General features: G+C 35.3%; 2 protein-coding genes and 1 long non-coding RNA gene across 3 annotated transcripts; 1 reads left to right on the top strand and 2 right to left on the bottom strand.

Annotated features, from left to right (window-relative positions):
* Positions 1 to 5,095: 5,095 nt before the first annotated feature.
* On the bottom strand, positions 5,096 to 9,957 carry LOC140763040 (uncharacterized). The gene is made up of 12 exons (XM_073101070.1): positions 9,810 to 9,957; positions 9,502 to 9,635; positions 9,218 to 9,287; positions 8,958 to 9,041; positions 8,510 to 8,626; positions 7,761 to 8,192; positions 7,258 to 7,664; positions 6,745 to 6,844; positions 6,582 to 6,641; positions 6,359 to 6,445; positions 5,950 to 6,078; positions 5,096 to 5,631 (listed from the first exon to the last, which is right to left on the bottom strand). The coding sequence occupies exons 2-12, from the start codon at positions 9,615 to 9,617 to the stop codon at positions 5,317 to 5,319; spliced, it is 1,917 nt and encodes a 638-aa protein (XP_072957171.1). The 5' UTR covers positions 9,618 to 9,635; positions 9,810 to 9,957; the 3' UTR covers positions 5,096 to 5,316.
* A 3,563-nt stretch (positions 9,958 to 13,520) lies between these two features.
* Positions 13,521 to 18,868, bottom strand: LOC140763823 (probable hexosyltransferase MUCI70). The gene is made up of 6 exons (XM_073102188.1): positions 18,415 to 18,868; positions 15,986 to 16,200; positions 15,564 to 15,740; positions 15,342 to 15,497; positions 14,352 to 14,628; positions 13,521 to 13,942 (listed from the first exon to the last, which is right to left on the bottom strand). The coding sequence occupies exons 1-6, from the start codon at positions 18,734 to 18,736 to the stop codon at positions 13,704 to 13,706; spliced, it is 1,386 nt and encodes a 461-aa protein (XP_072958289.1). The 5' UTR covers positions 18,737 to 18,868; the 3' UTR covers positions 13,521 to 13,703.
* A 103-nt stretch (positions 18,869 to 18,971) lies between these two features.
* LOC140763824 (uncharacterized) lies at positions 18,972 to 20,011 on the top strand. The gene is made up of 2 exons (XR_012104895.1): positions 18,972 to 19,705; positions 19,812 to 20,011. It is a non-coding gene; the product is annotated as an uncharacterized lncRNA (long non-coding RNA).
* The last annotated feature ends 381 nt before the right edge of the window (positions 20,012 to 20,392 follow it).

Here is a 20,392-nt window from a genome sequence, read left to right as displayed (position 1 = left end):
ATTGAATTTGATGTATTTATTTGCAAAGAATGTCAAAATCATTCAAATCTAGAAAAAATACTTCAAATACAAAATTTTGAAGTAGAGAAATTTGATAGCACAAATAATTTTAAAATTTGACAACGTGACCTAATGGACATCTTGTTTTAACAAGAATTAAATATTATATGAGAGGAGAAGCCTAGAGAAATCACGGACAAAAAATGTGACAAGATCAATTGGCAAGCTTCTGGCACCATTCAGCTTTGTTTAGAAAAAGACCAAAAGTATTTTATCATGAAGGAAATTCAGCAAATAACTTGTGAAAGAAATTGGAAGACAAATCATGACAAAAAGTATTGAAAATTGGCTATATTCGAAGGAGTTCTTCTAATTTCGGTGTAAGGTTGAAATGCCTATAGTCGAGCATTCGAACTCCTTCAACAAATTACTTATTGATTTGCAAAATTTGGATGTGAAGATGTTGGATGAAGACACGGTACTCTTGATTTCATTGTTTTCATATAGTAGCGTAGCAGTGATATATATATATATATATATACCATCTCACTGCTACATTACTATATTAAAATGACTATATCCATTACGATTTATGGATGATGTTGCAAATGCATTGATCAATAATAAGTACAAAAATTTGAATAAACAAGCAACTAATGAGTCATCATCGGATGCTTTGATGGCGAGGGGTAGATCAGAGAACAGAAAATTTGACAAATCTCATTCGAAGACAAAGAGTGCATCTTCAGATTAAAAAATAACTATAAAAGATCAATGCTCATATGTCGCAATAAAGGGCATTGGAAGAAGAGTTGTCCATATTAAAAAAAAAAAAAGCAAGGGGAAGAGACCTCAAAAAGCAAATAAGGCACATTCAATTGATGAGGTTTCAAAAAAATGTATTGATAGGTTGAGCTCTTGCTTATGACACAAATGAATGGATCTTTGATCCCAAGTGCACGTTTCATATGTGTCATAATCAAAATTTATTTTCTATCTTTGAAAAATCTCAAGTGAAGTTGTATTCATGGGCAATGACAATTCATGTAGAGCTAAAGTCATTAGCACCATCCGCCTAAAGCTTCATGATTGATCCGTGAAAGAGTTAGTTATTGGAATTGAAAAAAAAAACCCTCATTTTACTTAGTGTTTTAGAATCAAAAGGCTTCAGGATTATATTTAAAGGTGAAGCATTGAAAATTTCTTTAAAGCTCTAGTTGTAATAAATGGTATAAAAAAATCTATATTTCTTGCATAGTTTTGCGGATATTACTAATGTAGCCGCGACTTCTAGCAACTCAATTGATGCGGTCAACACTACTAGATTATAGCATACGAGATTAAGGCATCCAAGAGAGAAAGCATTGCAAGGCTTGACAAACCAAGGATTGCTAAATAGCATGAAGAGTTTAAAGTTGGAATTTTGCAAACACTGCAAACAAACAAAGGTCAAGTTTGCTATTGGAATGCATCGAACTAAGGGCATTTTGGACTATATTCATGCAATTGTTTAGGGACCTACCTGAATGGCTTTCTTTGGCAAAAAATATTGGTTTGTGATATTCATGAATGATACCCTAGAAGGTCTTGGGTGTATTTTATGCACCATAAGTATGAAGTGCTAGAAATATTACAAAACTAAAAAAAATTGATTGAAAATCAGACTGAAAAGAAGATCAAGAAGCTCAGGTCAAATAATGGTGGTGAATACACATCGAATCCTTTTATGAAATTGTACAAACTAGAAGGAATAGAGAAACACTTTACTGTTAGAGAAACACCTTAGTAAAATGACATAGTCGAGCGCCTAAACCATACCTTATTGGAGAAGTTATAATGCATGGGCAAGGAGTTTAGGCAGAGACAATGATCTATGTATGCCACTCATCAATCGATTACCTTCATTAGCAAATAATGAGAAAAGCTCATTGGATGTATGGTTTGGCAAAACCTGTTTTAGATTATAATTTCGTGGATACTTTTTGTTGTCTCATATATTACCATGTCAAAGAGAGCAAATTGTATCATAGAGCTAAGAAGGGCATCTTTTTAGGTTTTAGCATAAGTGTGAAGATATTTTGGGTTTGGAGGCCAAAATTGAAGAAGGTGATTGTCAACAAGGATATTATTTTTGATGAGTCAGCAATGTTGAAGCAAAATCAAAAGAAAAGTTATTCAGATGGTAACAAAAATGGAAGATTATATAATAGATGGAGTTTGAGATAATCAAAAGTTTAGCGGAGACTACCTCTTCATATAATAGTATTGGAGATGAAGATTTAAATTTGCAAGATGTTGATTCTAAGCAAGAGATAAATAAGTATGACTCCATAGCAATGAGAATGCCAATAAGAGAGATTAGAAAACTAGCACGATATTCAGATATGTGGCTTATGCATTTTCAATCGTTGACTAAACTATACTCACTACTTTTAAAGAAGTCACGAGAAATATCGAAAGTGCAAATTGGAAGATAATTCTGAATAAGAAAATGAAATCTCTTAAGAAAAATAGGACTTAGAAACTTGGAGCAACTTCCTGAGGGGAAGAAAGTAGTTAGACGCTAATGGGTATACACTAAGAAAGAAGATTATAAAATAAAAGGCATTGTGAGGTATAAAACTAGATTGGTAGCAAAAAGTTATGCACAGAAGAAAGGAATAGATTATGAAGTGTTTTCTTCAGTTGTGAAGTATTCTTCCATTCGAATTTTATTAGCTTTGGCTACACAATATGATCTTGAGTTAGCTAAAATAGATATGAAGATTGCTTTATTGCATGGTTACTTAAAAAATATTAATTTACATGCCCTAGTTAGAAGGATTCAAAGTCAATAAAAGGATGATATTGTTTGCAAATTGAAGTGCCTATATGGCCTGAAGTAGTTTTCAAGGCAATGATATAAATAGTTTGATCAGTTTATACAGAATTATATGTACAAGAGAAATCACTATGATCATTGTGTTTATTTTAGAAAACTTCAAATTAAATTATTTATCTATTTGCTTTTATATGTAGATAACATATTGATAGTATTTAAGAGCAGGGTGGAGATTGATAATTGAAACTCCAATTGCATAAATAATTTAAAATGAAGGATCTAGGAGAGACTAAGAAGATATTTGATATGAAAATTATAAGAGATAGAAGAAATGGGATAGCATGCTTGATACAAGAATAGTATTTGAAGAAGATATTATAACAGTTTGACATTGACAGCAAAACAAAAGTTAGTATATAGTTGGCACCTTACTTTAGACTTAGTACAACTATATAACGAAGCACAAATGTCAAGCGGGATTTATGCCCATGGTACCATATGAAAGCGTAATTAGAAACATAATGTACATAATAGTATGCACTAGGCCGAATCTCATAAGCTATCAGTATTGTTAATAAATATATGCATACTTCAGAGAAAGGGTGTTGGCAAGCTATGAAGTAAATTTTGTACATGGTACTTTGAGAGTTGATCTGGAATTTATAAAAAATGATAGACTAAGTCTATATCTTGTTTAATATGTGGATTCGAATTATGCAAGTGATTTGGATAAATAGAAATCTACTACTGGATACGTATTCACATTTGTGAGATGACTGGTATGTTAGAGGTCAACCTTATAATCAACTGTTGCTCTATCAACAACAGAAGCAGAGTATATGATAGTGACAGGAGGCTATTTGGTTAATTAGTTTGACTGATGACTTAAGTGTTTACTAAGAGCAAGTGAAGTATATTGTGATAGTCAAAACATAATTTGTTTGACAAATAACCAAGTTCATCATGCTAGGGCAAAACACATTGACGTTTGGTTTCACTTTGTGAGGAAACTCCTAGAGGAATACGATATTTTTATTTGTAAGATTGGGACTGCAAATATGTTGATAAAAGTGACGACAAATGTCAAGTTCCAACGGTGTTTAGATTTAATTAATATCATATTTATTTGATTATTTAGGTTTGGCGTCTTAGGACACAAATTTACAAGTGACACATTTCTTTGGAGTTTTTTCAATCTCTTTGTAGTGGTAGAGATAAATTTTGATTGAAGTCTTAGAATTTTCATCAAAGTGGAGAATTGTTGATATTTCTATTCATTTCGAATAAGGTGAGGAGGGAAGACGTGCTAGGAGCAGTTCGGGAGAACACTGGATGTAACAGTGGTATTTATTATGAAAATAAAAAATTTATGCAACTATAATAAATAAATAAGCAGAAATGAGATCCCCTTGTGTGATGCCCTTATGACTTTAAACTCACTGAGAATGGATTTATTTATCAAAGCCGAGAGACAAAACGAAGTAATGTAAGCATGCATCCAACTAATACATTTCAACAGAAAAACTCATACGAGATGGAGTCTCTAAGATAACAATCTAAGAGTAAATTCACTTTCAACATAATAAAACCATCATACTTCTTGTTAGAATGAATGGAGTGAGCTATTTCCTGAGTCAAAATTATGTTATCGTGAATTATCCCGCCATGAAAGCAGCCTTCTTAGATTTAATAAGCTCAGGCATACAAGGCTTCATTCTATTTGCTAGAATTTTAACTAAAACATGATTAGTGTGACATTAGAAAGGGAGATGGGTCTAAAATCCACAACTATGGATTTTTCCACCGGCTAAGGGGAAGAAACTAACTAGTATAAAAACAAAACAAAGCCTTAATCAGATCTAATCCAACCAAATCCCAATAATTATGGGAAAAAAATTCATTTTGAAAACCAACCGAGCCCGGGGCATGTACTCCTTTATGTGAGCTCAACATATGAGCAAACTCCTCTCTGCTCATCAAACTACTATAATGTTTAATATAAGACAACTTCTTTTCCTTGGGATAATATAAAGCTTTCTCTGAAAGTGAGTCTCTTAGAACTATATTACTATATAAATCACTATCCAAGCGATATAATAGATTGCTCTTTCAACCAGCGATTTATCTGTACTCTTAGGCACTCACACGGCAACAACTAAAATACTTTGATAAATAGTTTAAAAATTATTGTAAAGTGATAATATCTTTTAACTAATTATGACAGATTGGCCAACAACTAGATTTCTTCAATCAACACCATTCTCTTTAGCACAGGCAACCAACTTTATCCACTTCACCATCAAAATTTCTACTAAAATCGAAGATAGTTTCGTTTACCTTTACTTTATGTACATAAGTTACAATGCAGGCAGCCTCTATATACACATGTACCACTCTTCTTTTACAGAGAAACCAAAGAACAACGACAAAAGAGAACACAAAAGGAAGACCCAAAAGAAACAATACTTTCATGTCTCTATGAGCAATTCTTGCTGTCAGTTAATATGAGGAAATGCCAATTCCCTTGATAGCAAATATCGGAAACTCAAGTTGTAAGGAACCCATTCAATAATCCGGTTCGATCTTCCTTGCTGGCATCTTTGCATTGCCATGCGTAGAGTTTCGGGAAGATAGCGCTGAACCATGTCCACCAGACCTTGTGAAGTTAGTTTTATGTCCTTCGCATATGAATCTATAACCTTCGGCAGAAGGATCTTTTGTTCCTTCCAGATGCCAACACTTGCACGAATGAACTCTTCTTTTGCAGCTTCCAGCTGTTGGAACAATCTCTTAGGAGTATATACTCTGACCTGCAAGAAGAAATATAACTCCATAAAAATTTCACTTTTGCCGATATTGTTACAGCTCAGTCTGAATCGCAGCAGTTTTTATATCTGTCATCATGTTTTCAATCTTGTTTTCATATCTCATAGATCATAGATGTTTAAATGTAGAAAGTTTGAACTTTCATAGTTCATGTATCATTAAACATGAGCCTACTCAAGCTTTTCATTAAAAAAAGAGTCTTGAATGATGAAACAACTCTTTCATCATCATTCTTCTCCCTAAGATGAGCAATTACTGAAACTAAGAAACATAAGACATAAATCCTATGAAGAAAGATTTACCGCAGGATCAGAATGGCTTCCTGAACAAAGTGCGAAACGTAAAAGAGGTTCCGGTTGCTCAATAGCACAGGCTTCCCACTTTGTTCCTGCTTTACTCTTTATCCTTGGGTAAAGTAATACATTGAGCCACTGCAAGGACAAGAGAGGATTCTTAAGCTTCACCTGAGAATACTTATCTAAAGTTCTCGTCTGTATTACAATTGTCACAAATTTGTCAGCAGGATGAAATATTTTTTAAACTAGCTTTAAGCCGTCTACACAATCACCAATTACAAAGTGGCTATCATGCTGTCTTAACTTTTTTGACATGCTTGCCTCATTAATGAAAGCTTTGAATGGTTCTCATACTGAAACTTTCAATGCTAAGCTTATAAGTAGTCAAAAGCTAAAAAGAAGTCCTGAGAACTACCTTTTGAGGACAAGGTGTATGACACCCCAAAATCAAGCTCTGTATTGTAGCTGCATTTATAGAGCAACCACCTATGTTGCATGTAACCTGTAGTAACAATGTCATGGTCAGTGTATTTGTCATCCTATAGAAATAGAAATCAACCCACTTCTTTCTTGTTTCCTTTTCTTTCTTTTTATGGTGAAAGGCGGGGGGTGATCAAGGCCTTGGCAATGATGTTTACCTTTACAAGTATTGATGTCTTCTTCACATTGTTTTGTGGTATGCCACGTTCCAGGTATGCCTGCACAAAGGTAGAAAGAATACTGCTTAATATAGAAAAAATGAGAGTAAATATTGACAAGAAATTTGGTTCCAAGATTTTATAATTGAAGAAGAACCATTACATGCATTAATAAAGCATTGTGTATGTTGATCCAAAAGGCAATCTTTTCATCATTCTTCAACTTTCTTGGATCAACTGTTTCCAGACGCTGAACAATTGACCTGGAACAAAAACCATTCATTTGGAGTTTATTGATCTGATTAGAGCTACAAACTGACAACAAAATTTTCATCCTGTGACTGAAGTATGAATAGAATGTGTTATACGCTACATTTCTCTGTCTTGGAATCACAGTTGTACAGAAATCCGCAATAAACTAGTGTTGACCTAACATAGTATCTGGTATTGATTTTTGATTTGACAGAATAAAGAGGTCATTGAATGCATCAAGGATAAATGTAGTAAGAATATAAAAGAGGTTTTAGGAGTCTAGTATCTCACAGAAAGCATGAAATAGATAATAGTCAAGAACGTGATTAGACTTAAAGATAAGATAAATTTGATCAGTATTTCTTTTACTAAAATCCATAATCATCAGGTACTTTATCTGTCTGATTTCATGAAATTAACTCACATGTAATTTTTTAGCAAATCTTCAACATCTCTTAGTCTTTGACGGTCCCGGCAAATCAAAGGCACCTCCACCATTGCATTATATGGTCCACTAAATTCTTTTAATCCCTCAACACGGAAGGGGTTTATCAATCGAGCATCAAGAGTAGATTCTTTTTTGTCACCTGGACTCAACATATCTCCAAGATACTGGGGAGAAAGTGCACTCATTGATGAGAAGGATGAAGTAGGAGAAGACGAGGGGCCATGATGAACTAGAGGTGGATTTGCAAGTTTGCAGTAGATTCCAGCCATGCATCGGACCATATCCTCAGAAAGTTTATTAGGAGTTTCAGGAATGTGATCAGCAATATCTGTGCCAAGATAATCAGCCAAGCTTATCACCCCTGATGTAGCAATTTCTGCTTCCTATATACAAGCAAGCGAAAACAAGGATAAGAAGGAATATTTAGGATTCATCCTTATGGAAAAAGAACTGAAAGCAAGAGCTGGAAGTCCAATTACTTCATGAAAAGATATAGATCGCGAGTGGCATGCCCGAAGAGCTCTAGCAAGGCTTTCTTCTGTCGGTGAAATTCTATCTGAACAAACTACACGCTGTGAGAGTATAGAATGGCTGCGGTGAACACCAGGACCTTGTAGCTTCTCTTGGAAAATGACAGGAGAAGAATCAATTACGGGGTCAGTGTACTTCTTAGGCAACTTTAGATGACCAGTGTCAACTACTCCTCTTTTGGATGGGATCGTACTTTTTGTAGTTTGTTGAAACTGTCCTGACTGAGAGCTTAGTGGCTCTTCTAATAAATCTCCCCCAGACGAAGATAAGGTTGTTCTTTGCTGGTCAAAAGCTTTTCGATAGAGTGTTAAGAGATACTGCTCCAGGTGTGTAACCTCCAACTCTAGTACTGCAATCTCCTTTATCAGTTCCTTGGTGAGCTAACAGCACATATGAGATATATCAATGCTTAGCAAGAAAAAGATTACTTTGGTAAGAAGCCTAATAAAGAGGTACAATAATTAAAGTTGGACAGAAAACTAAATTGACCACTGGAGCTGATAAAATTATAAGACCTTACAAAAAAGATGTGCAACTCTAGGTTACTGAAGAAGGCAGTTCTGCAGTAAACTTCAGATGTAATGTATCAATAAATGATAGTGTGCTAAAAGGGAACTCTTTATGATTTTTTGTTGATTACTAATTGTAAAAGTCTATTTTAAGAACCTGATAATTTCAGATACAAATCGAGGAATACCTTGGGTGCTGAGATATCATTAGACAAATTTATTGCACTAGGCTTATAACTCATAGCTTTCTCTAGAGCACTGCGCAGCAGCACCTGATCTTGTAGGTGTTTCTCAAGCTCTAAAATCTGCAAAAAGATAACACATAAAGACACAAATCGGCGAGGATTATATAATATGACATCAAGTATATTGAAGAACATATTATGAATTTGAGGATTTTTATGGCTCTTTAGATCAGATTACTCATTTCAGGTGAGCATGGTGCTTATTAGTCATATTTATATGGCACATAATAACCAATTCAAATCCAGGGACCAGAAAGCCTTGTAAATAGGAGCTATTAAGAAACTTGTTCAAAAGGAAACAAGCCTCTAACATGAAAATTTTTAGAAATACTGTTAAGAAATCAGATCCTCCCATATTGACATTGATGGATTTATGCATTCTGCTTAATACCTCTTGTTTCAACGAGCCTCGGACCTCTGCACCAGGGAATGCGTTCTTATTGATATCATAATTGCCCTTCAAATTTCCACTATCCTGACAACCATTTCAAATCTAGAATAAGTTCATCTCAAGCTCCACTAGGAAATAAATTGAACTCATCAATGACAAAATGTAGTTATATTTCCTGAGAGTATTAATGCTGAAATCACCTAGTGATTGTTCAAAAGTGAAGGACATAGTAAAGAGGAAAGAAACAACAATATCTTTACCAGCTTAGGATGGTGGCTAGGTTTGACCAAAGAATCCAATCCATCTTTCATAACTCTATTATTAGAATCACTGCCATTACATACAACAATTATTAGCAAAAGCTAGATTTCAATATTCTAAATCTTTTGTTAGATGCATATTCTTTACCACCAAATAAGTACTTTGCGGGAAGACTCATTCACGCTTTGTTAAGAGATTTGAGACTACTCCAATAGAACTACTAATCCTCAAGAACAAATGAAATAAAGTAGGTAGAAACAGTTACTTAAAGGAGATTAGCTACCTCTTGGAGACCTTATAACCTGAAGATGCTTTGCTGGGATTCGCTGCCTGCACAAAGTGCTTGTGGAATTTACCCTCCACTTGGATATCATGGCTTCCTTCAGACTCCATTGCCATAATTGGTTGGAGAGAGAGCTGAGAAACAATCACTAGACTTATCTATCAAATGGTCATTAAATCCAAGGAAAAAACACACGAGCTAGAGAAGTAACATCATCTAAAAGCAATCAAGTAACAAAAGGGGGAAAATATAGACAAAGATTACAAGAAAGAAGACAGCAATGAAAGAGGAAAAGGGAGAGTACTTACCCAGATTAGCTGCTGAACTGAGTGTAAACACACCCTCCTATCTCAGGAACACAAAATGGGATCTCTGTGCTTCCACTGAGCTCCAAAAACATCTACAGTCTCTCACCAACTAAACAAAGGTCCAATCCTGACACTGGAAGCAGGTTCAGCTAGCAAACCTGGAGGAGCTTTTATAAGTTGATTCACACACATGATATATTTTAAGCATAAAAGGCCATTTGACCCTGGCATATTTTAATCGATTTTCTTTTTTTAATTCTTTTCATGTTTTAAGTCTGCTCTAATTTTTATTTACATGTAAATTTATTTCAAAATTCAATTATATATAAATGACTTTTTTCGAAGCGCTGATTTCTAAATATAAGTCATTGGGTCAATAATTTCTAAACACATTTAGTATCGTATTTAAATTTTAAACTGTACTAATACCTAAATTAAATATTTAGGAGGTTTAGTTAGGTCAAAAACTCTATTTCAAGCTGCATTAATCTTTAACAATTTTTACTCCGAGAAATAAATAAAACGATAAGCATCGGACTTTGGCTCAGTCGGATCACAAGTAAGGCAGGCAGGAACCCTAGTTTTCTATTTTAGGAACCCTAATACCAGAGTCTACAACCGTGTACAAAGTAATGCACATATATATTCATATTGTTTCTTTTTTTTATTAATAAAGGCTAGATAAAATATCACAGCCCATATTCATATCATTTTTTAAGAAATTTTTTTAAAAAATAATGTATTTATTAAGATAATATAACATAGAAGTATGAACTAAATAGTAAAATATAGATTCATTTAATTTTTTTTTTTGTAGTATTAAAAGTATAGATTCTAAATTGGAATTCTGCTCTGCAATCTGTCATTTTAAAAGAAATAGACTTTCATCCATCTAATTCAAATCTACTAAAAAAATATAAAACTTATTGTTGCCTAACTACTAAAGTTTTTAAAATAATTAATGAGTTTAGCACTCTAGGTATTGCAAGTGAATAGTGATTGTTCTTTCTTTGGGACGTATTTTTAAAGGCTTGCCAAACTCAAACGCTAAATCCAACCTCTCCTAACAAAATAATAATAATCTCTGTGTCACATCTAACAAGAAATCATAAGCTAAGGAACGCAGCATCAAAGACAAAACCTGGGGGGGGGTTTGTCAAAAGAATGTTTAGAACTTTTTAAAGTGTAAAAAGAAAAGAAGAACAACCCCTCAAAAGGGATGAAAGCGAGGGATAAAGGAGGTTAGCTGCTGCTCCAAGGAGACTTGACTCTACTGGGCCTTTCCTCTTGTTTTGCACTAATAATCTCAAAAGAAACCCCATGGATACTTGAATTTGTCCTCTGTCCCAAAGAGCTTAATGCTTGTCAAAGTATCTATAATTTTGTTTAATTGCTTGGGCTTTGGCAAGACCAAGGCAAGAGACAGTGGAGGCAAAGTGGCCACTCTCCTTTTCACTCTGGTGAGAGGGCAAAAGCTTGCCTTTTTCAAAGCCCCCTCTGTTGGAGTGGGCTGAAGGAAAAAAGACAAAGCATTCCTGTCACCACTTGAGTTTTGGAGCTTTGCACATCTCAGACTATTTTATATTTTCTATCCAAGCCTGACAAGTGAGAGCTAACTGAGAAGACTCTGATTAGAATGGGGAGATGACATGAACCAACCAGTTGGAAAATTGGGGTTCTTGTAAGTTTATTCTCCATGGATTGTGATTTGTGGTTGCTATGTCAAGACTTTTGTTATCAGGTGTGTGTAATTCACCTAGAAATTTAAATATTAAATGTAAGTTTCAAAACAACCCAGAGGAAGAAGACTTTTATATAAGTCATCAATATGATTAGTGACTTATATTTAAAAATTATTATTCTAATTAATAATTTTACTGATGGGGTAATATATTTAGTTATGTATTTAAGTTTTAAAGTGTACGATTAAAAGAAGAAAAAAAAAGGAGTTCTTGCTTGGTAAAAAGACTCGGTTGGTTCCATATATGCAATGTTTACTTTCCTGTGGACCTCCTCTGACAAGCAGATGGACCCCTCTGATCCTCCCACAGAGAACTAGCTTTTCTTTTTTCTTATCCTATGAAATATATTTCTCATTTAGAAAGAAACAATCTGAGCTTATATATCAATTATAAATTAGATAATAAGAGGGTATTGGAGCAATAACACCTCAAATATACAAGATGGTTTGTTTTTAAAACTCTTCTTCAGAAATAGATCATTATGGGTCACAGATAAAATTAATGCAGTAAGACTACGATCACTTGTGACGAATTTAATTTGAATACTTCTGCGAAGCTGCAATGAAGAGCAAAAGAAATTCTGGAGCACAAGCAATCTTGTCAACATAACACAAACCTGATAGACATACTCATAGTCAACGTAACAATAACTTAGCTATATATATAAAAAAAAAGGTTTGCTAATGGCCAATATCACAAGGAGGAGCACCTCTTTTTCCTTGGCTACTCTTTAGAGAGACAGATCAAGAGAGATGCCCAATCCTCTCCAGGCTTGGGTACCTTTTCTTGGATTTTATAAGGTCAAAAGCCACAGGAGAGTCCATCAAAAGCCAAAGTAGAATCCAATGGCTTCTCTGCCTAAGTCCCTAATAAAGGGCAACTTGCTGATATAAGCTTAACTTTGTTACAGTCAATCTAATATATACCCCAGCTTTTAGAATAAACCTATCAACCGAGGCTTAACTAATGCTGAGCATAGAAATGAGCATAAACTTGTAACCTAAGAGGAAAAGGAATTATAAACTATAAAGGCCGTACTACTAGAACACTAATGGTTGAAAGGAAATTAAAAAGAATGACAGCGGGAATCAGGGTAGCTTCTCCTTGTTTTTGTCTACAGATTCACATCTAGAAAGGAGAAAAATAAAAAAAAAAAAAAGGAAGAAGAAGAAAGATTGACAAAGTGATGTCTGCTTGTAGGATAAAACCACTAAAGAAAGCAGAGGAAGTGGAAGAGAAAGCATTCAGGTTTGTAGCCCAAAAGCATCCAGAAAAAAGCCTAGTCTCCCGCCTATGTTCAGTAAAAGCCGATGCATTTGAGCATATATTAACAAGTGAAGTTTCATGGGAGTGATCCCAAAACTAACATGAAAGAAATTAGCTCAAAAATATAATCGCGCTTTGTATCATATTTTTCTGGCACAAACAAATCATATCACTCCCCAAAAAGAATTAATATTTACTTATCTGTTATCTCCTCTTCCATCTATCATTTTTTATATTTATTAATCATTACTTTATCCTTAATCTCTCTCATTTCTCTTTCTTTTCTCTCTCATCTCCTCAAATAGTTTTAAACCACTATAATAGCTTATACCGGTATAATTTTTCTAATCTTTCTTATATAAGTATAACAAATAAGCATACCAATATAGAACATATTCCCACAAGAGATAGACACCTGTCACCGCTACATAATTGAATTCAAACTAGTCACCGCTAAATTCTCACTTCACTCACAAAGAGATTATATATATAAAGATGTATATTAAAGAATCAAAAATACAAATACAAATAAATAACTCGACAGTTCCTGATCAATCTAACTCACTAACTGCAATGCATTACGGAATAACAGTGTAAAGATTTAATTTTAAAAAAAAAAAGATTGGCAAAGATCTTACATGAAGATTCAAAACTACAACCCCTGCCTTGGACTTGGGTAGGTCAGTCATGTACAGGCAAGTCATCATAGTAAAACAGGGGATCAATATTAGATGTAGAGAAATTACAATTTGGCAACTAGTCCAAAATTGTGGACTATATCAACAATGGGAATAAAAGGCAATTTGGCACGTAAATCATTGCGTAATACAGCTATCTGCCAAGGACCAATAAATGTAGCAGATAGTGTTGTCGATTACTCGAATCCTCAACTAGGCTCTCTTAGAAGAGGTCTCACTTTACGCTTGTGTCCCATACTATTTACAAGATCTTTTCGAGTACATACAGGGAACATATTGATTCCCGACATATTTAGACGCCTCATAATGTAGGGAAAACTGAGCTGATCTCGAGATGTGAAGCGCACCACCTCATTAAACCAAAGACACATGAAGTGATTCGTTGATGGCGTCTGCTCCCTCACAATGATTGAGGCTTCAGCTAGAGCTGCAGTGGCAGCAAATAAATGATGCATCAGTTCAGATGTGCCATAAACTTACATACTAATAAATATTTCACAAGAATTCTCATCCGTGAACATATTAACTCTCTTCAAAATGGGTTCTGGGAATTATATAACAATTGCAGGCTTAACTGACCCAGCTGAAAATCTTGCTTCTAAAATTTGTTTGGCAGTTGATCAGAGGTCCACCATGTCATTGTGTGATTTAGCACCTCAGTACCCTTATTCCAGATAATACAAGACAGTAGGTGACAATCAAACCCTAGAGCTACCAAATTAGACAAATTTAGCATGCCTAACGTAATACTGAACAACAGGATCAAGATGCATAAGACAAAGGCTTCGAGAATCTTGTCATATATATATATATAAGAGGTAACATTAGAAGCAAACCTTTCTTTCCATTATATCTCTTGTCATCAGGAAAACCTTCTTGGCGATACTGATTTAACTGCAGTTCCACTTCTTCAGGTGTCGCCTTGTGTTTTTTGACAATAGCTTTTGCCTCATCGTACAGGCTACTTCGTGCTCCATGTTCAGAAATAGCAAGGGTAGAATTTGTACGCCAAAGAAGAGCTTCCAGTACACCTATTGGATCTCGTCGGAACTGAGACTTTGAGTCCACCCAAATCGAATATCTTGCTTCAGGAAAAAGGCGATGACTCAACAACTGAGACAAGGAATAGCATAACTTTTCAGCCAAACTTAAAGAAAAGTATACAAGAAACGAGACAATCCAGTCTGCAAAAGTAGTAATTGGCCAAGCCCAATAAATTGCAATAGAAAATTGTCAAGTTTTAAGGATGCCTAAGCTGCAATAAAACCAGATTGACGCTAAAAGGGAGTCTGAAACGAAAAATTATTTAGTGTTCAATGTCGTCAATCAATGAAAATGATTACGCAATAAGGTTCAAACATATACTTTTTAATGAAGGATAAGCATTTGCTTTCTTTCTTGAAAAGTCAATTACCAATAACAAGTATCCAGATTCGGGCATGCTTATGGTCAGTGAACATTTCTGAATGCATTACTTTGGAGAAATCCGAAAAGAAACAGTTAGTTGACAGACTAAACTCCTTAAAATACTAACGTGGAGTAAGCTCCATCTCATGTTATCAGCACTTGAAGAGAAGGGTTATTATTTAAACCAAATAATATTTTGTGTTTGCTTCAACTGTTCAACAAAGACGATAAAAAATAGGGTCTCTCAATTGTTGCAAATTATCATATAATGCAAATGCATCACTGACTTTACAGTATATTGGAAAATGGAATTCACAATTACATACATGTATATCTTAACTATGTTCATACATGCATATCAATAACTGCATGACTACAAATCTTTAAAATAAGCAGGAAGAAAAAGGTAACTTTTCTACCTTTGGTATTTTCCCATTTAATCGTTGATCTGAGAAAGGAAGATCCCTAACAACAACAATGCGCCAGTAACCAATCATGTGGTTGTTATCTAATATTTTCCCTTCTGCTTCCTGAGCTAAGCGAGTAATCTCATCCCAAAATGCCACATAACAGACCTGCACTCGTTCATAATCAATACAATAACAGCAAGTAGGCAATAAGGACTCAATATTGAAACTTACTTCCTTAACAGATGCTTCAGTCATCCCAATAGGTTGGTAAAGATCATCCCCACCACCAAATGCACATGTGGATATAACAGCTTTGCAACGTTTCATATAGTTTCTGTCATCATCAGAAATTTTAAAGCCCCCTCTATCACTGTAGAAACCACAATGCACCACAGCAGTTTCATTTGCCTGAAACAATCATATGTGCAGCTAAGTAATATGGTAAACAGAACTGAGAAGATACAATGAGGGAAAGGCACAGAAGTGCTAAAACAAGTTGCTTATGTTGCTCAATCCCAAAATATGTCGCTTAAGAATTTGGTATATAAAACGGCACCAAACATGTGGAAGTTTGAATCCAGGCATCAAAGTCCTAAAGGGAAATTGAGAGGAATATGATATTTAAAAATCAATGTATGAGGTCAGAATAGAACCTTGAAGCTTTCTTCTCTTTCATGAAGCGTCTGATATCCAGTAAACAAATTAAATCTGGTAGCATTTGCGTCCCACATATGCATGGGATTGTCTACATTGTGTTGTTCACCATGGTCCGATCTGTAAATAACTCTCTTTACAGAAAATTTGGATTCTGCAGATGCAGGGAATTTCAGATTCTTTAATTTTTCAGGAGCAAGGATCTTCAAGCAAGCTGTCAACACCAGAAATGAGACCGTAAGCAAACAGTCTGTCTTGAACTTTGTTTGCATCTAAATGTTTGCAAGAGAGGAAGATAAAGAAACTTGAAACATCTCAATTCTCAAACAATAGGGCAAGTGACAGGATATTGGACAAAATTTTTATTGATAAAATGAGCAAGAAGTCTAGATAGAAATGCCAGTAATGAAAATTATTTATCAAATCACTTGTCAAATTTTCATGAGATGAAAATTGTACCTTACATGTGTAGCTGATAATGAGCTTAGAAAAGGGTGAGGCCCTTGAAGTGAAGTGAACATCAAGGTGCAATTCTCAAACTATCATATTTACAAATATGTTGTGTCATTGCAGTAAATATAAAGAATACTAAGTACCAAATTAGTTGCTAATCCTACAGCTCTTTGGAAGACAAAGATACTAAATTCTTCAATCCTCCCTTCTCCTGGTATCTTCTCTAATTTACAGGATAACAATCTTGGATTAGAAACAATGAAACGCCAACATCTTGCAAGCTAATTTTCCAATCTCAAAATTGATCAGGTCCATGGAGTTCTCAAGATCAAAACCATCAAACCGATAAACAATAATGCCACCTCTACCCAACTCCTGATTCTAATCAAACATCAACCACTACGAATACACACATCTTTTGCACCCTCACCAGCAATGCCAAATCTCCAATTAGAATTCAGCATGGACCACCTATGAACTAGTTATGTGTAGGGTCAAAACAGCAGGCCAAATTGTTTAGCTAGTTAAGGGTAGGCTTATCTAATACTGGTAGTCATTTAGGATTTGTGCCTACATTTGGGTAAATACTAGCGCCCTGATGGTCATACCCAGAAAAAATCATCATCCTGTTGAGGTTATTTTGATACATTGGCTAATAAACCAAAATTTGGAGATGAGAAAAGATAAGTTACAAGCATTCCGTTTTTCAACTAATGGGGTTCTTTCCTAGTAAGGATATGAACTACTCTTGATGTTCATATAAGTTTGACTGGAATGGCATATAAATAATATGGTTAATTATCTTGCACCAGGACAAGCAAAAAGCCATGATGTCAGGGGACAAAAGAATGAAGATGACAATTGACAAAAATATTAAGGTGCAGAAGATACACATGTTGTTGGCTGTAATATTGAGAAACAGATGCATGAAGTTAGTAGTTAAGAATGTAGGCTTCACTTAGATCAGAAATAACCAGAAGATACATATGTTGTTGACTGTAATATTGAGAAACAGATGCATGAAGTTAGTAGTTAAGAATGTAGGCTTTACTTAGATCAGAAAATAACCAACAGCTAATGAAGTCCCTATTTCATAATCTAGCTTAACTAAGATAAGTTTAGTGACCAAAAAATTGTTACCAGTAAATATATAGGATGTAACAAACAAGAAAAAACAGCCTAAGCCTTTACTAATATACATAGAGAAGAACTGCAGATCATGCTGACTTTATCAAACAAAGGTGCATAGCAGGAAGCAGGAACTGTTAAAAGATGGTCTTTGACCTGATTTTCATCCATGATGCCTAAAAATTATGACCAACAGGGGAAAAACAGACAAGGAGAGCTGAGAGATGGCACCGACATGCCAAAACACCCAAATGCTGCAAATAAAAACTTCATTGGGACTCTTCTTTTGGCAAAATGGATCAAAAGAACAGAGAAGAAAATCACTATTGATGCACCTGCATCTGATAAAGAAGTTTGACCAGCTCTTATAAAACACAATTGTCAAAGGCTGATATATGGAATCCAAAGAAGAATGGATAGCCAGAATATGCCAAACGACTGGGGATTGACCATTAAATTCTGCTTCAATCAATGTTAAGAAGTACTGCCAAACAAACCAAAACAAGTTCGTTAGCAAGTACTAAACAAGAACCTATCTTTTTCTTATAGGTCTCACCACACATTTTACCTACACTAAGCACGATCTCAACTTCCAGAAGGAAAAAATAAATAAACACATTATACATTAAAAAATTATGCCCCCATTAACAACGTCGCAAATTTTCTAATCCGAGACCAAGTAAGAGATCAATGTCAACCCTCCATTATATCCCATCAAATCAATAAACAAACAAACAAACAAATTCTTACGTCGCTAGTTAAAAGAAAAAAAACCCTAGAATTCCCAAATATCCGTTGCATATTATAAACTTAGGTTTCAAAGAAGCGACAGATCGAGACGTCTTACGCTCTCTAACGCCATTAACGACTCTCGTACTGTGGTCGAGCCGATTCAAATTCCCCCCGGACTCCCTCGCAGCGGCGACCGGACCCGATTTCGCCACCACTACGGGTTTGGTCCCAAGCTTCGAGCTTTCGAAGAGGAGCAAGGCGAAAGCCGGAAGAAAGAGGATTACGGCCCACCAACGCGACGCACTCCTCGCCACTCTCCGGATGAGATCCCTCCGGCCAAGGTAACCCGGCTTCTTGCGCTTCTGCCGGACCCGTACCCACATCTTTCCGGAGACGTCGTCGTCGTCGGAGACGGAGATGGAGATGCCGTTGATCATGACAGAGATCAGATCCAATCAGGGTTAGGGTTCTTTCCTTCCCCTCTCTTTCCTCGAGCGCGTTTCTACCGAGATCGGGGGTGAGGTCACTCCGGAAACCAGGAAGTGGCCTGGGCGGTGAGTGTACATCGGTTGTATTACATATAACGATTCAACTAACAAGAATTGAATTAGTATTTATTTAATTTTGTCTATAATGACAAAATAACTTATCCGATCTGTATTCGGATCCGGATACAGGTATAGTCTATCTATTCGCATACGGATACGGATATCGGATATCCTTTTACCCGTTTACTATAGAATATTAACAAATATCCTACCATTGAAAACCAATCCGACCCGTTAAGATAAAAGCCCTCACCCTAACTTCGCAATCCCTCCTCACCATCACCAGCCGAGACTTCTCAAACCCATCCGCATTTCTCTCCCTCGCTCTCTCCGACGATCCGTCGACTCCGGCTCTCCGACGACTTCGCCAGTTAGTCCTCCGACGACTCTGACGATACCGACGACTCCGACGCTATCCCCATTTCTCGCCCCTCACTCTCTCCGACGATCCATCGTACCCAGCTGTCCGACGACTCCGACGCCATAATAGATGGTTTTGGAAGAGCTGATGAGGTTTGGGAGTTGGTGGGTTCTTGCCTTCAAACATTTCCATCCTCTTTTCTTTCAAAGAACTGTGAATTATTTCGGTGTTGCATATCTTTGAACTTTTTATTCTTATATCGATACTCTTTTGAAGTTACTTACAAAACAATGAGTTCACAGGATCTGTGAGTTTATTAGCAAATCCCCCACTATTGTTCTGTAAGCCACATATACTCAAAGTTCAATGTAATTGGATATCTTCCATCCCTCTCTTACACTTCGTGATGCTAATTGATTTCATCTTTCCAGAAACATTGAAAATAGTCATTTCAGTGGTTATGTACCAAAGCAGTTCAAATCTATCCCTCAGCTAAGGTAACATTCTGTAGTTTCTTAATTGCACCTTCCCTTAATGCTCTAATTTTTTCATTCTATATGTTCTTATCTTAAACTTTATCTGATGTCCTTGTTAACTATGCAGGATCAAAGGAAACTTGTTCCAACCAGATGGGTAGAAGTTGCATCTTACCAAATTGGCATTCATTATTTGATATATCATATTCTTCATAATGTTACATATGTTGTATAATAGATGTGAAAAATAGATAAGCATGAACCTTATGTATAGATGCTAGAATGCATCTTATGTTTCTGCGGTGAATTTATTAATTAATTTTGTGAGTTTTCCTCTTTATTTATATAGATGCTAGTAATAGAATTTATATAGATGCTGGTAATAGAGTCATTTTGTATTTGTATTCAATTAAGATTTGATTCTTATTTAATTTGTATTCGTATTCAATTAAAATTTAATTCATATCCGATTGGTATTCGCATCCGTTTAATATCCGATCAGTATTCGGTTCGTATTCGTATATGTTTAACATCCGTATTCGTTTAGTTAGAATATGATTTTAAATTTTGTTATCTGTCCAATATCCGTATTCAAATCCGTATTCGGAACAAAAATATGGATTCAGATGTGGGTTGAGCATTATCCAATTCGTATCCGAACTATTTTCACCTGTAATTTAGGCCCCACCAAGTTTTTTAGCTAATATA

This window comes from Typha angustifolia, chromosome 7 (assembly GCF_048772165.1).
Source record: "Typha angustifolia cultivar Huaian chromosome 7, ASM4877216v1, whole genome shotgun sequence".
In the NCBI taxonomy this organism is placed as follows: domain Eukaryota; kingdom Viridiplantae; phylum Streptophyta; class Magnoliopsida; order Poales; family Typhaceae; genus Typha; species Typha angustifolia.
This window is presented reverse-complemented; position numbering and strand designations above follow the sequence as displayed.

Bases quoted from the DNA above. Each gene is read 5' to 3' on its own strand.
- LOC140763040 (XM_073101070.1), bottom strand. From the start codon at position 9,617: ATGGCAATGGAGTCTGAAGGAAGCCATGATATCCAAGTGGAGGGTAAA. The intron at 9,042-9,217 runs GTAAAGATATTG...AATGGTTGTCAG, and splicing joins CTAGCCACCATCCTAAGCTG to GATAGTGGAAATTTGAAGGG. The intron at 7,665-7,760 runs GTAATTGGACTT...GCTTGTATATAG, and splicing joins GATCTATATCTTTTCATGAA to GAAGCAGAAATTGCTACATC.
- LOC140763823 (XM_073102188.1), bottom strand. From the start codon at position 18,736: ATGATCAACGGCATCTCCATCTCCGTCTCCGACGACGACGACGTCTCC. The intron at 16,201-18,414 runs GTAAGACGTCTC...TGGTGTTGACAG, and splicing joins CGTTAATGGCGTTAGAGAGC to CTTGCTTGAAGATCCTTGCT. The intron at 15,498-15,563 runs GTAAGTTTCAAT...GAACGAGTGCAG, and splicing joins CTGAAGCATCTGTTAAGGAA to GTCTGTTATGTGGCATTTTG.